We start from the raw sequence: 14941 nt of genomic DNA on the forward strand, positions 1-14941 counted from the left end.
AAATATCAAGTGCAGTAATTTGAATAATGGTTGAACCTGCACATTGTGATGGTACTTACTAGTCCAACCACTTATTGGCATGCCGACTTGGCAATTTCACCCATCGGTTCAGAATTTGTACCGTCTAGTAAGTCTTGAGAACTGAGCTTACCAATCAGTTTTAGACTGTAGGAGGCTTGGAGCTACTCTACCGGGCAGTAAAGTCACCCTGGGTCATTGGATACAAAGACCCATTAAAGGTCTCTTTGGGAATTTTAAGGATCCTTTCCCCTTCTTTCATCCCTTCCTCCACTTTTCTTCACTCCCTCTCTCAATCCGCAACCATATATCCCTTAAATTCTCTCCCTAGGTCTCTCAGTGCACTCTCCAAGTTAAAAAATTATCAAGTTGGAGACTGATCTCAATAAATTGAAGCCTCATTTTTTACATTTGAACCAATATTTCACCGAGAAAAGGTAAATTTAACCTTATCTTTCAAATTAATTAGTCAAGTCTGTTGCAAGAAGTTTAGGGTTAGATTTCTTGCCTCGTAAGATAGTTATTTCATCAACCTAAAATTAGGTTGTAGGTGTTTTTCTTAATGAATTTGGGACTATATTTGCGAAGATCGAATCTTGAGCCTTGCAGATTTAGTAGATCCGCATGGAAGAAGCCTACATCTGTGCAATCTAGAATAGATACCTAAAGATCTAGCTTTGATCCTTGCAGATTTTGCTGGATCAAGCCTTGATTCTTGTAGGTCTAGGCTAGATCTGCGAGGACACTAGAAAAGCAATGACCAAACCTTGAACCTGATAAATCTAGATTGATCTGCAAGGATCTCACATCTATTCATGTGGATCCAGACTAGATTGATAAGAAACTTGCTAGCCTTGATCCTTATAGATGTAGGCTTCATTGTAAGGATCTAGATTGAATCTGCATGAATCCAAGTGGAATCTTATGCATCTAGCCTTCGGTTTGAAAATCAAATACAAATTTAATAATGTCTCTCGCTAGAATTGGCAACCTTTTGTAGAAAAACAGTGCCAAGGCCACAAAATAATGATTTGGTATCACAGTATGCCTGTCACTTGGAGCACCAATATCATTGACACTGCATCTACTACAAAGAAGCCCAGAGGTGGCATATGGAGTTTCTTTAATTCATTCGGCAAAAGGCTAACTCAAGTTGTTGATCTGGATCTTGTGGTCATCCTACTTAAAAGAGACCAAGATTCATTATGCATATACCGAGGAGCAAAAGAGGGATATGGTAAAGTCAATTGTAAAATATTTTCATTACACTGAATCCCTACTAATGCAGCTCAAGGTCCTTAATATCAATGTATAGTGTCCACCATTCAAAGGCATGGTCCCAACATATAATCTCCTACAAGATCATAGTTAGACATCTTAAGGAAGTTGCGCAGATCAGAGATTTAATAGTCTTTTAAAAAGCAGTTAAGCAGTTGCTTGCGACAGTTGATATGGACCTACCAAGATAAGCATCATTCATTTCATGGTAAATTGTAATATGCAGGTAGTCATTGGATCCTATTCATGATATATGATGGAGGCTGTCGTAGATGAGATCGGACCATCGTGTGAAGTATAACTGATCACAAACAACAGTGCAAATTTCAAGAAAGCTGGTAAACAATTGATAGACACCAGAGCATCATTGATGATATCTCCATGGTGAAGAGAACAGACTAGACTTCTTACATGGTTAGATTTCCTACTGCATCTAGTCTGTTCCATGTCTGTATCATTTTATTTCCAGATGCAGTAGAGTAAAAGGAACAACAGGGGTCACAAGAGGTTGATCACCGTGAGGGAGAGTAGAGCCCGATGTTGGTATATGGCCGACCATTAGGCAATCAGTCCTCCATGGGTCGTGGCATTGCATAACAAACTCAGTCATCCAATCATGCAGTAGGGGTAAAGCTTAAACTTTACAATCAGTTGACCCTTTGAAAGCAAACAACAAGCAACAAATACAGTCAAGTGACACCTTTGAAATTCTCACTTCATGATGTCCACAAGAGACATTGTGAAAAGAAATGTATCCACCAGTGATGGAGAATGAACTGAGGAACAACATATCATCATACTACCCAAGATTAAGATCATGACACACATCAACTTGAGCAATTTGTTAATGATCAAAAGGATAAAGGAAAATGGAAGATGGTTAATAACTATGAGGAGATGAGACAAAGATTATATAATGTCAATTTTGGTAGGAGCTCATCCTATTCACAATCTTCTTACCAATATGATTCTCATCACCACAATTTTGTGGTAATAGTTGGTTATTTTTCCAGAGTTGGATATATTTTATCACTCAGCACCATATAATGACAATAATGCTACACTACAATGGATCTTGCGGAGTTGTACTTGCCATGATCGCTATAAACTTTCTTTAACAATAAGTCCATGACTGCTAGCATATTATTGCATTAGTGGAACACTCTTTATCAATATCAAATATTGTGGGTGAATTTTCATGCATATATATGTCCTTTAGAATTACAATCTTGATCTACAATGCTACTGTGTGACTGTATAGTTAGCCATTACATTGAATATATATGCGAAGAAGCGCTTGGCAATCTTGGAAGAAAGTTGTGCTAATAAAGAGTTTTGAAGAAATTCTCTCTTTGTTCAAACTCATAGAAGAGAATGAAACAACTAAAGGGAGAATATGCACTGTATTAAAAATGATAAGTTAAAGAAAGCTTATATGTGAAGTCCTCCATCTGTATTCATTCAAGGACTAAATATTTGGTGAGTGTGTGAGATAGTATGAGATACTATATATACAGTTTAATAGAAGAAATTGTAATGCTGACCCTTTAAAGTATATGCCAGCAAACATGAACCATGATAGCAAGATAGCATGGTACATGACAAATGAGTGCAGGTACCATCATTGTAGGTAATTACTGGCTGTTGCTCTGGAATGTAACAAGCTCAGACCAACATGTTGGGGCACAACATGGCATGCAGCACAAACACTACAAATCCAAGACATCTACATACTTGCTCTAGGACACACTACCATTTATAATATTCCCAACTTATTCGAACTCCTCTAGTGATAATTGCAAACAAAAAGGCAGCACCAGCATAATGGTTGCTGATTTGGTTAGTCCCATTTATGAACAACTTCCTTGATGAAAACCAGCTATTTAAAAATACAGAACGCTTTTATACAGAAAATTGATTGAATGAAGAGCTATTTGTGACAATTCATACATAATAGTAGTGCAAATAGATATCCTCAAAGGAAAAGGAAAATAAGAACACAAATGCTGAACTCCTCTATTGAATATGTTCCCTTACTTTTCTTTGGTAAAAGAAATCATACACAAGTTGAGACCTAAAGAATTGAATCAAATTCCAGCCTTCCTTTATTAGTCTTCATACACATTTAAATATTTATTTAATCCATGCTTAATTATTCATTTAATCCCATACATAAGTACCTTGTCAATAATATAGGCAAATTCAAAATCATTATGCAATTATGACAAATGTTTCAGTAAAATCAATTGGGAAGATAAGCATCATTTCTGATAACAAGAATGTTTAAGTAGTACCTGAGAGTCCTCCCTGATTCGCAAATTCTGTCCTGCTGGATTTAACAAATCATTAACAACCTGGATCAAAAAGTTTTAATAAGTAAAATTATATACAACTACTCAGAAGAAAACTAATTAATTATAAATTGACCAAAGTTCACAAAGCCATAAGTTTTGATAAAAATTGAGTAAGAATTCATTAAATTGATCACGGTAAACAGAACAATACATCATGCTGTTACACAATACACATACTGCATATACCTGTACAAGTATGACAGTCTTCACAAGTGTGAGAAAGATTATGAAATTTATTTATTTTCATAATTGTGAAACTATTTATGAGCTTTTTTTTTTTTTAATTATTTATTTCTTATTGTTTCATCTACAAGTTTTCCAAGACTAATGATGGAACAATGCATAATTCAAGGCTCCAAAGAAAGAAGCTGATGTGTATAATATAGAATACCAATCACAACAGGCCACATCAAACAAGTAATGAGAGATCTATAGAGAGCACGCATTCCTTATATATGCCATTATCATAACTTCAAAAGTATGTTTATTCATAGTCCTAAATGTTGGAAACTGCAACCACTACAGTTGAGCCTACTGATCTTGCAAATTGACAAACAACTGATGCCATTCTCACTTAAAACTACAGATCCAATGTTGTATTAATATTTGCTTCTAGATCCAGTAAAAACTTGCTTTTCTAATAGTAGACAATAGTCACAATACATGCATTTGCATATCAAATGAGGTTTTGTATTACTAAATAGAACATGAAGTATAAAGAAGAGGCCAGCAAGTGAAATTTGCAAGATTACAGATAATTGAAAGTTTGTTCTTTAGACTCATTGGAAACTAGATACACCATCCTAAAACTTGGCGTGTCCCATATTTAACACTTAAATGATTAGCAGGGCACCCAAAAAATTGTAAGAGATATCTTCAAATTACATATGATTACATGTGCATTTTGGATGGTATTCCATTTGAACCTTGTACATACATGAGCATATGATGATATGCATGTCAATAAACACGTGTACATGCTCATATATAACAGTCCATGTACGCTTCAAAACACATACAGCAGAGTAGTGAGAGCCAGAGATCTACGCTTGATTTCATAGCATGTTGTACTGGCCAATTCCAATCATTGATGTGATATCATAAGCTGGATCTATAACTAAGAATCGATCAAATAGACTAACATGCTTATCTTAACCCAATCTAAAAGAACCTGTACTAAAATCCACCTTATACCGCTGAACAGAATCCACTGCAATCTCGGCATCACTAAGGTAAAAAAAATGGTCAGAATAGCCACCTTCCAGATTCATATATATTATCTCCCAAATTCCACACCTTTCTTTTATTTTATTTTTTCTCACCCAACAAATCAGAACAAATAGTGTGAAAAAAATGCTTCTCTTTTATTTGTAGTTTAACACCAACTTGCAGAATTAAACTATGATGGAGACAATAAGAACATGATCTTTCTTTTTTTTTACTTTGAATTTTTTTTCCCCTTAACAGATGTAAAGATACTCAATCACGGTTCATATCACAATTATCTAAATAAAACCAATTGAAAGCTAGACTACATCATTGGCCTCAAAACACAACTTTTCCACAATGGTCCAAGAAAACACAGATTAATACCAAAACTGCAAGAAAGGTTACAGAAGATGATACAAACGGATAGCTAAAACAAGGTATATGGTTCTCCTTTTCCTTTCTATTCAACCAGACTCCACGAAACAGCAGAAAAGATCTGAGTGCTTTCTGTCATGTGCTCTTTGATGCTTCACAGCTGATTGCATTCCCTTTCCTGGTCATGGTCACAAGGAACTTCTCTGTGACTCAAGAGGATGCATTAGGACTTTGGCTTCTCAAGCATGTCTGAAAGACTGAAACATCATTTCTCATTTATCAGGAGGTTTTTTAACCACATGGTTCAGTTTAAGGCTTGCCTAAATTTATGATTCAGATCAACCCTTGATGATCTGACCCACCAAACAATCAATAATCTGAACATGAAACAGCCAGTTGGAGGGTCAAGAAATCATGGCCTGATCCGACTCATTTGGTAAATGAATTGAAACCAGGTTTTCTTGCATTGACAATAGATTCATGTAACTACCACCAATGTCATTAGCGGTGGGTAAGAACTTGGTCTCACAACTGATAAAGGAATACCATGGGTCACAGAAAAAATTCAACCAATCAATGATCTAGTGACACTCAATATAGATCTAACATCTGAATAAAATTTTCACAAAAAACCAAATTACTTGTTCTCTTCACTTTTTACATCTTTCCTTCAGTTCTATATATTTTTACTTCATTAGACAATATAGTCCCTTATCATCTAAAGCAAATCAAGATTTATTGCGATAAAACAGATTTGATGCAAGAATAACTCCTGCAAAGTTGTACTCTTTACCAATATGAGTAACTGATGTGTACAAAGGCTAGCAGAAAATGGACTCACATATCTACATGTTAAAAAGGTCTTAAATACCTGTCACAAATTTTGGCAAGAAAATCGGACACTCTTAATGATAAAATATACTTGTGCAGATGCACCGAAAATGTTCAACAATCCACAATGGGAAAATGGAAAAACAGTCAGCCACAGAGAGAAAAGAGAAAACAAACTTGAAATTGTTTTGCAGAGAAGTAAACCAGCATCTGATGCAGCAGTTTAAAGAACGAACCTCATTGTAGATTTCCATATATGATACACGTAGAAGAAACTCACGGCTTGGAGTCTAGAACCAAAAGTATGTGTTCGGATTATTTTTGTTGAAGAGAGTTTTGAACTTATTGAAATGCATTACAATGATAGAAAATCTGTCCAAGGTACCTCTTGTATGATGCTAAATGCATCTTTTACAGCCAACGGTATGATTCCTGGGGACCTTTGATCTCCCTGAGTTTGATTCATTAAAAGGAAATAAACGTAAGTCATAAAATTTTAAGACTGCATAATGCAAATATGAAACTCTATTAGCCTAATAATTGTACTTATGTCCTAGCAGTATTATCAGAGCAGAAGGAAATCTCAGAACTATGTGCATATTTGGGGGATGGAAGGACTCGTGATGGACCAGTTTGACCTGAGGTTAGTTTTCAATATCAAACTGACCAAACACTGTCAAACCCAACTGAAAATGGACAAAGATTGCAATCTCAATCCATACTGGTTCCAACATGCCAGCATACTGATAGGGTACATTAGCATGGAAAAACTTGATAGAGGGAAGTGATGAATAGAATTACATACATATTTATGCAAGCATGTATATTTTTTTGTTTGTGTGTTTAGACTGATGGACCACTAATGTGTAGAATATGATGATTAAGATTAGCATGGTTTAATAGATCCCGTCTGGTATCAGAATGGTTTCAATTACCAGATGGGCCAATCATAAATAGAATATGATGATTAAGATTTAAGAATATCTAACTCACATATGTTTTTGTTTCACTAACTTCTTGCCACTATATTTTTACTCTTCTTTTGGGACTCAATTTTGTAGTCAAGGTACATGAATAGGCATATACTAAATTTAAGTTTTTGAAAAAGTTTAAATAGGTCTTGCTTGGCATGGGCATGGCTTCAAATACTGGATAGACCGAGATGTACTAGTACATATCACACAATTGGACTAGTACCTAACTATATAGCTTGATTTTGTTTGGTATTCATTTTTTTTTTATTTTAGTGAGAAGTACACCGATTCCACGCTGTTTTAAGAACTTGTTGAAACCAGTATCAGACTGGTATTTAACTCCTTGTCTATGAGAATGTTGATTTACATTGAAATGTTAGGCTGTCACTCAAATCCCCCCTTATCCCAAACTAGAATCAAGAAGCTTAGAAAGTGTGATCAGCTATACAAAACATGGAATTCCAGGAAGAAGGAAACTCCAGGGACAAGGGCCTTGGAATTCCAGGATGAATAAAAAATAAAGCATATGCCATAACCAGAAACAATGTCAAATTGGAATCTGTAAGTAGCCGAACACAAAGTGGGAATTTTAGCAGGAACTAGGATAACCACTCAGAACTTATGGCTAAATTTGGGAATTTGTTACCCCTCTAACAAACAGGGTCTTGATGTCCCTATTCCAATTTTGATTGGCTGTTGAAGCATAATATTTTAGAATTTTGATAGCTCTGGATGAATCTTTAAGATTCGAAAGATAAATATATTTTTCTAAGAATAATTAAACAACAGCAATTTAGTTCAGTTTAGCCTTAATGAAGTATTTTCAATTGACTATCTTTGCACCAAAAGAGAAAAGATATAAAAAGTTTCAAACAACTGAGAAGAGAAAATTGCAGAAGATATTTCATGAGTAATGAAGTTGAACAAGTACAACTTAAGTTCAGACTCAGTTAAAGAAATATTTTGTCAACACAAGTTTTTATAAACCGAAGAAATGTATAAATGCTACAGTATCATGGTCTCGATTTGTCATCTAATCCATGGATTAAAATTCTTAAGAATGGGGCTCTCTGTTGACCTTAGCCCATGAGGGCTTCATGGTCTCCTCTGGCCAAATGTTTTTTTTTTTTTCTCTGGCTAAACGTACCTATCAGAACTAGCCCAATTTACCCAAACCATGGAGGATTTTTAGAAACACCAAACTAAAAACTGTAGTCATGCGTTTGTGCACTTATATACAATTGACATGCTAATAAATTATAGGCAACTTCATCTCTTGGTGCTCTAGTCAAAGCACAAAATCTATAAGAAACCAAAAGGGTCTAAGAAACATTCCTTGATATTTCTTGGGTTAGAAAATTGTTTAAAAGGGAAATGAAAGAACTGAAAGAGATATGGGATAAAACATGTCCATTTTTACAAAAATATCCGCATCAAGGATTTAAACGACAAATTGTACAAATACCATTCTATTATTAGCCCCATAGAACATATCACTGCTACATTGGTCAGTATTAGTGACCTTCAGGACAGCAGGGCTACTTTGGTCAGTATTTGAGTATATACTGCTTGGACTTGGTAAGGATCAGTATTTGAGTTCTTGACCCATATAGGCTTCAGTCAAATTTAACCAAAACAATAAGAACTGTCCAAAAACTGCTTCAACTTCAGCTATTTTAAACTAAACCTATGCTAGGCCTAGAAATAACTTTCACCCTTGGTTTTTTCTTGGACACTTCCACAATTTGAAGTTTTGAACCATGCTTACATTTAGTTGCATACCGAAATAGAAAGCTATGAATAAACTCTAGGCCTAACTTGATGCAAATATATATCAAGCAATAGGATTTGGAGAATGAAATAGAAAGATAACAAATCAAATTGGACAATAGCAAGAATGAGAAGACAAAACTGGATGGTAATCAACAATAAAACCAACAATGCCCACTTGCATCACAACAGAATATACGTGAGAACCCAAGTACAAAAGTTGTGACCCTCACATGCATCGTATGTGTTTTGCCACTGCTTGTAACACCATAAGCAAAAATTGTGCCTGTGGAAAGATAAAAGACAGGGTTAAAGCATGATTAAATGACATTCTTGAAGATAATAGTGCAGTTATCAGTTGCCATAGTCTCAGATGCTGCAATGCAAGGAACTCGGCTTCAAGCCAAGCATGCATGCTTCAGGGTCATCATCTACAAATAAAATCCTTACCGTCTGCTTTTAGGCATCAAAGATGCTATATTGTGTCTCCACATGCAAAGCACATGAAGAGATGAAGAATTTCATAATTATTGAGATAATTCTGAACCAATACATAAATTTTAATATTTCTTTGATTTAAATGGCGATAAAAAATTATTTCTCCATTGAAACAGAGCCCCTTTCTCTTTTGATGCTTGGAAAATTCCTTTCATGTTAGTTTCTACGATTCAACCTTGTACCGAAGGCAAGACAATGGCCAGTAAAATAAGTTGTTAAACAACTTGAGGGTTCCTATAAAATTTATGAATTTCTGGTGTTGATACAGGGCCCTTTCTCTTTTGATGCTTGGAAAATTCCTTTCATGTTAGTTTCTACAACTCAACCTTGTTCTGAAGGCAAGGCAATGGCCACTAAAACAAGTTATTAAACAACTTGAGGGTTCCCATAAAATTTGTGAATGACCCAGACTTCAAACCAAGTAATCTAGGTCTTATGAATATAAGCTGTCCTTAGCTTTTTTTATTCATCCACTTTTAATTCTTAATATTTAATCAACTTTAAAAAAATTATCAGTGAGCCTTAGTCAGATGACATGCATTGCAATTCAATTTTGAACAATGATCTCTGGTGTTTTGACAATGACAAAATTATACAAATGAGGTACCAAAAGACATTTGATAAAATATTTCACAAAAAGATTTTGAGTTTTACTTTGTCCAGGTTGTAGACTTTTAGCTTCTTTTGCTTCTGTGGTCTCACTCAAGGGTTAATCTTGGCCTGGTATCGATACCGACCAATGACCAAACTGGTAGAAACATGGGCCACTACAAACACAAAGAATGAGATATGCACCAGGGAGGAGGCATTGATGTCAGGAAAAAGACAATGTTGGTGATGAAAGAAGGTGGCGAGATAGCAATGCAGAGAAAGGAGACAATGATGACAGCAGAAGGCAGTGACACAGCAATGTGAACAAGAAGTATGGTGCAGACAAAGAGAAGGAGGCAGAGGAGGAGAAAGAGAAAACGAGAAGTAAAAGAAAAGTATGAACTGTAGGGCATATATAAACAGAAAAATAAAAGAGGGGGCCCAACACTGATGTGAAATGGTATGCTCACGGTCTGATACAGCTCAGCACTGATGAACTTACTGCTCAGAGAGCCCATATGGTAAACTAAACAGTGGCAAGCTCAGTTTCAGACTGGACTGGGCAAGATTGATCCATCCATATACAGATTTAGCAGGGAACCAGCACTAGATTTACATTATCTGAAGTCTGATAACCTCGGAATCTTATTTCTGTCGTTCTAAGTAACTAGTATCAAATCAGCACTAGATTTAATATATGTATTGTTTCAAAACGAAGAATGAGGAACAAGTATGTCGCATTACCAATTTTCAATCATCATGCTATTGAACTAATTGATGTTCTTTGCAATACCATTTTCCCTTCAATAAGTTTAGAATTTTCCTAGGCATATAAATTTCATGGAACTTTAGCTACATCCAAGGATTGAAATTTCGTACCATACCGAAGTTTCGAGATTCGCTCAATACGGTACGATATTGTATACCAAGCGATATATTTCGATATACCACTCGGTGTATATATATATATATATATAAAGTAAAAAAAAAATCTTTTTCGGCGACATCATCTCAGAAAAAATGAGGTGGAGACATCACCTCTTTATATATATATATATATATATATATATAACCGTTTTTGCCGCGACATCACCTCTTCTCTTCGCGACGCCGAGATTCTTCTCCTTGCGTGGATGAGAGGTCGTCGACAGACGAGGAGGGAGAGCGACGCACGTACTCCTCTTCTTCTCCTTTTTCTTTCTTCCCTTTCCCCCTCTTCTTTCTTCTCCCTTGGTCACCCCTCTTCTTTCTTCTTCCTCGGTCACCGCCGATTTAAAATGATAACAGGGCAAAAATAGCCCAATCGACGGTACCGCCCGATGGTGGGCGGTCCTGTATCGATCTACTAGCGGACCGGTACATACCGCCCGATACAGATGGTATTATTCGAAATTGAAGATCTTGGATACATTACATGTTTGAAACCAGCACAATGAGTTAAATACCTCTGGTGATGAACTAGTTGCTGATGTGTTGCTGAAAACCTTTAGGTCTCATGCCCTGTTCCTATAGAATTAGTAGCCTAAATGGGTGCCGTTAGAGAAGAACATGTTAATATTTGGTGTATGATGAACTGAATAATGGATTATTGATATTGAGAGTACCAACTTTTTGTGCATGATGAACTTAAGAATTGATTGCTTTTATATGTATAAGGTCCATCATCAGCATCTCGATAAGAGTGAATGACATTAAAAAGTTAAAAATAGAAGAGACAAAAGAATTTTATTTTTTTACTCCTGTAGAGAAAAACCTTTCAAACAAATTTCAACAAAGCACGATTTAATGCATCCAAAAGTCTAATGCCAAACAAAACCAATCAGTTGCATCTAAATTAACCAAAACTAGCAAAAGCTAACTGAAATGAAGCTATGTGGGTTTCTGTTTGGTATAGGTCAAGGGCAGCTAGTTTGGACTTCAAAAGAAAATCTTAGATTAAAATAAAAGAAGTGATTTAATGTTTTTGATTTCTGGTATCTTCTTGCATAGGAGCTGATCACTTGCATTCTTAAGAAAATTATACGAAGAAAAGAACATGGAATTAGTGTTTATAAATGATTGCTCATTGGAAAAGGAAATTTAATTATGAATTCATCGACTAAAACAATTTGTCTGAAAAATGAAAAGGATGAAGAGTTAATGCCTACAAAGATAGAAGACAAAATACTTTCAGCATGAGATGTGGTGGCACTGAAGATTATGCCCATGTTTTGGCTAGCATGGCAGGCTAGAACTATTGTGCTTACCAATAATTGATATTGGGTGTGCCATATGATTATCTCAAGAAGAAGGAAGAAGATCAATCTGTAAAGTTAGTTGGTATGACTACAATTCTTCAATAATATTGTTGGAAACATTTCTTCTAATTCTATAACTCATTAAGTATCCACAGCAATTTTCAGTAGGTCGTAGAATTTTAGTAATATAATGGGCAAGGGGAAGTGGTTAGAATGACATTAATGGCAACTGAAGTAGGTTCACTAGGTTAAAAATTCATGCCTAATTCAGTTTTATACGAGCTAGAATTTCTTCCAAAATATTAATATCTAATGCCATCATAAATCACAACATACATATGTGCATGTATATACATATAAATAACATGCACAAGAGCAGCATGGATCTCCTGATGTTCCTTGAATCATCATTCTTCAAGATCAATGTCAAAGAAAATACTAAACAAGAACAAAAGATCATATTTACCATTGACACCCTCCATAGCACCACTGACAACATGCTGAGCAGCCACATCATACACATGGCGTGTTGTTGTTGTAGGTCCAAACACTCGATCTAGAGTTTCAGGTTAAAGCAATTAGTCAAGCCAAGCTTTCTTATGCACTTAGCAATTGGATCCACAAAAATACATGTAGACATAGTACTCAAAACCTCTACAGAAACATGCCCAGAATACAACAAAACACATAGTATTAATATAAGTAACCAAAGTGCAGAACTAACTGATTCTTGTACGGATCAGTTCCATAGATGTCTTCCCCTTTCGGTTTCAATTCTTTGGTACTATTCCTCCCAGTCATAAAAAGTATATTTGAGATCAAAGATCTTTTAGAATGTCTCTAACCATATTCCTTTGTTGTGAATGCATAGCAGAACACTATAATAGGAAGGGTTGCAATTATTTACTAATTGTCAATCATGTAGACATCACTGTTTGATGTAATGGCCCATCCTTTGGCATTTTTGTGAGATTTATTATTTTGAGAATAACATTTCCCCAGCTAGAGAATTAATCATATCAAATACTTGGGCACCACCTCCACAACTATTTCATACCAAAAGCTCTTTGATGCAAAGAGTGAACCAAGTACTGGGTAAAGGATTTGCTGGCAAATCTGAAGGCTATGTCTACAATAAACTTTCACCTACATGGTGTTGATGCATCTACATCTAATGAATGAATGGCACAAAAAAACCCCAGTTGACTCAGCACTTAAATGGTTGCAAGTGAAATACAGTTAGCTGTACAGAACAAATCTCCAAGAACAACAAAAGGAATAGTTGAATCTCGCAAAGATGAGTTCAAGTAAATTTTATGTGACAATACCACCATTGATGGGAGAAATTCAAATATAATCTCTGCCTTGGAAACTAAAAATATGGTAAATTGCTAGTCAGTTGACTAGCATGTTTGGTTTATACAATTGACTAGTTGTTCTATAATGGCTTTAATGTTGCTACCTTCGAAAGAATATCATATTTTCATTGGTTATGTTATTTACAACTTGGTCAGAGAATTATGCATCTTGACAGCAAACAATCTGAAATTTTGACTTTTGAACAATTCAAGGTGAGAACATGAAACAAAATAAACTCGTCGGACAGCCCAAAACACGTGTTATTATATCTCATGCAAACAGCCAAATTGACCAATTGAACAAAACCCAGTGATGTAACGATAACGAACAGCGAAAGTAAAAATATGTTATATCAGTAGTAGACACCACAAATGCATCAGAAATTAAACTCCACACATACCACGTACCATAAGCATATGCCAGTGACGGATTGTGCTCACTACGAACAATCGTATCCCCATCGGCGTACCAAGCAGTCTCTTCTCCCTGACGAATCTCACGCGGGCTACCCGCCGAAAAACCAAATTAGGCCAAACTACAACACCTCCATGCAATGGGTGAAGAGGAGAAGGCGAATAGATCCGAAGCCCAACCTGAGAGGCCGGAACCGGACCGTGACCGTCACATTCTCTTTGGATCCCTCCGCATCGAACGCCTCACTGCCGGCGCAGAAGTACTGCGGCTTGTCCCTGACCGACGAGGATGCCGGCGAGCTCTGTCCGTCGACGGAGGCCTCAGGCAGCTGCCTGGAGGACGAAGTCGTGGACGAACTCGGCGAATTGGTGGGCTTGGAAGGCATCTGCGCTGATCTCCTCCCCCTCGGATCAGGCCGCGACGCCATGGAGAGCTCGATCCGGTGCCCACCTCGACGGTTACGCTCCAACCCCTTTAGCTACGAGATCAACAGCCCGAGGAAACCCGATCTGAGAGGCGTGCGGGCTCGAATTGGAGCTGCATTGGCCAAAATCCGAGAAGGGATCGATCGAGGTTCACAAAACTGGGAAGATTTGCAGTGAGATGGGGTGGAGATGTCGAGGATTTCTCTCTGTCTTATAAGCAAGACAACTCTTGCGACATGGACTCGAAAGATATATCACGAAAGCAAGGCAGAATCGTACGGAAAGAAAGAAAAGGTAACTTTCTTTCTCTCTCTCTCTCTCTCTCTCTCTCAACCTACTCGATCTCTCGCCTTTTATTCCACATACGAGCGGAGAGCAGACCAAAAGGGAAGCTCGTGGTGGCGGGCCGTGTCATGCAAAGAATCTTCTCATACTTTTCCCTATGCGGGCAAGAAATCACACGGCGAACTTTCCACAACTTCGACTTTGAACGGCAGATTCAGTGTCGGTCGCGTAGAGAACATTATGCGGCACAGAGGAAGGAGATGAACTCACCATCCCCGCTGTGCGGCACCTTCACATGCCGCCCGTGGAGTCGAGCACGGGAG

General features: G+C 36.7%; 1 protein-coding gene across 3 annotated transcripts in view; it reads right to left on the reverse strand.

The window, feature by feature from the left end:
* The window catches only part of LOC135583770 (kinesin-like protein KIN-7D, chloroplastic), a 38265-nt gene extending 23626 nt beyond the window's left edge, over positions 1-14639 (reverse strand). The window contains exons 1-7 of one of the 3 annotated variants that reach the window (XM_065168037.1): positions 14088-14639; positions 13902-13999; positions 12602-12691; positions 9043-9095; positions 6451-6516; positions 6302-6355; positions 3591-3650 (exon numbers count right to left, since the gene is read on the reverse strand). In XM_065168037.1, the coding sequence (XP_065024109.1) occupies positions 3591-3650; positions 6302-6355; positions 6451-6516; positions 9043-9095; positions 12602-12691; positions 13902-13999; positions 14088-14335 (669 nt within the window). In that variant the 5' untranslated portion in view covers positions 14336-14639. Of the gene's footprint in view, positions 1-3590; positions 3651-6301; positions 6356-6450; positions 6517-9042; positions 9096-12601; positions 12692-13894; positions 14000-14087 lie in introns of all 3 variants that reach the window. The other 2 variants (XM_065168038.1, XM_065168039.1) reach the window with 2 other exon arrangements.
* Positions 14640-14941: the final 302 nt, after the last annotated feature.

The sequence above is a fragment of the Musa acuminata genome, chromosome BXJ3-9 (genome assembly GCF_036884655.1).
Source record: "Musa acuminata AAA Group cultivar baxijiao chromosome BXJ3-9, Cavendish_Baxijiao_AAA, whole genome shotgun sequence".
In the NCBI taxonomy this organism is placed as follows: Eukaryota; Viridiplantae; Streptophyta; class Magnoliopsida; order Zingiberales; family Musaceae; genus Musa; species Musa acuminata.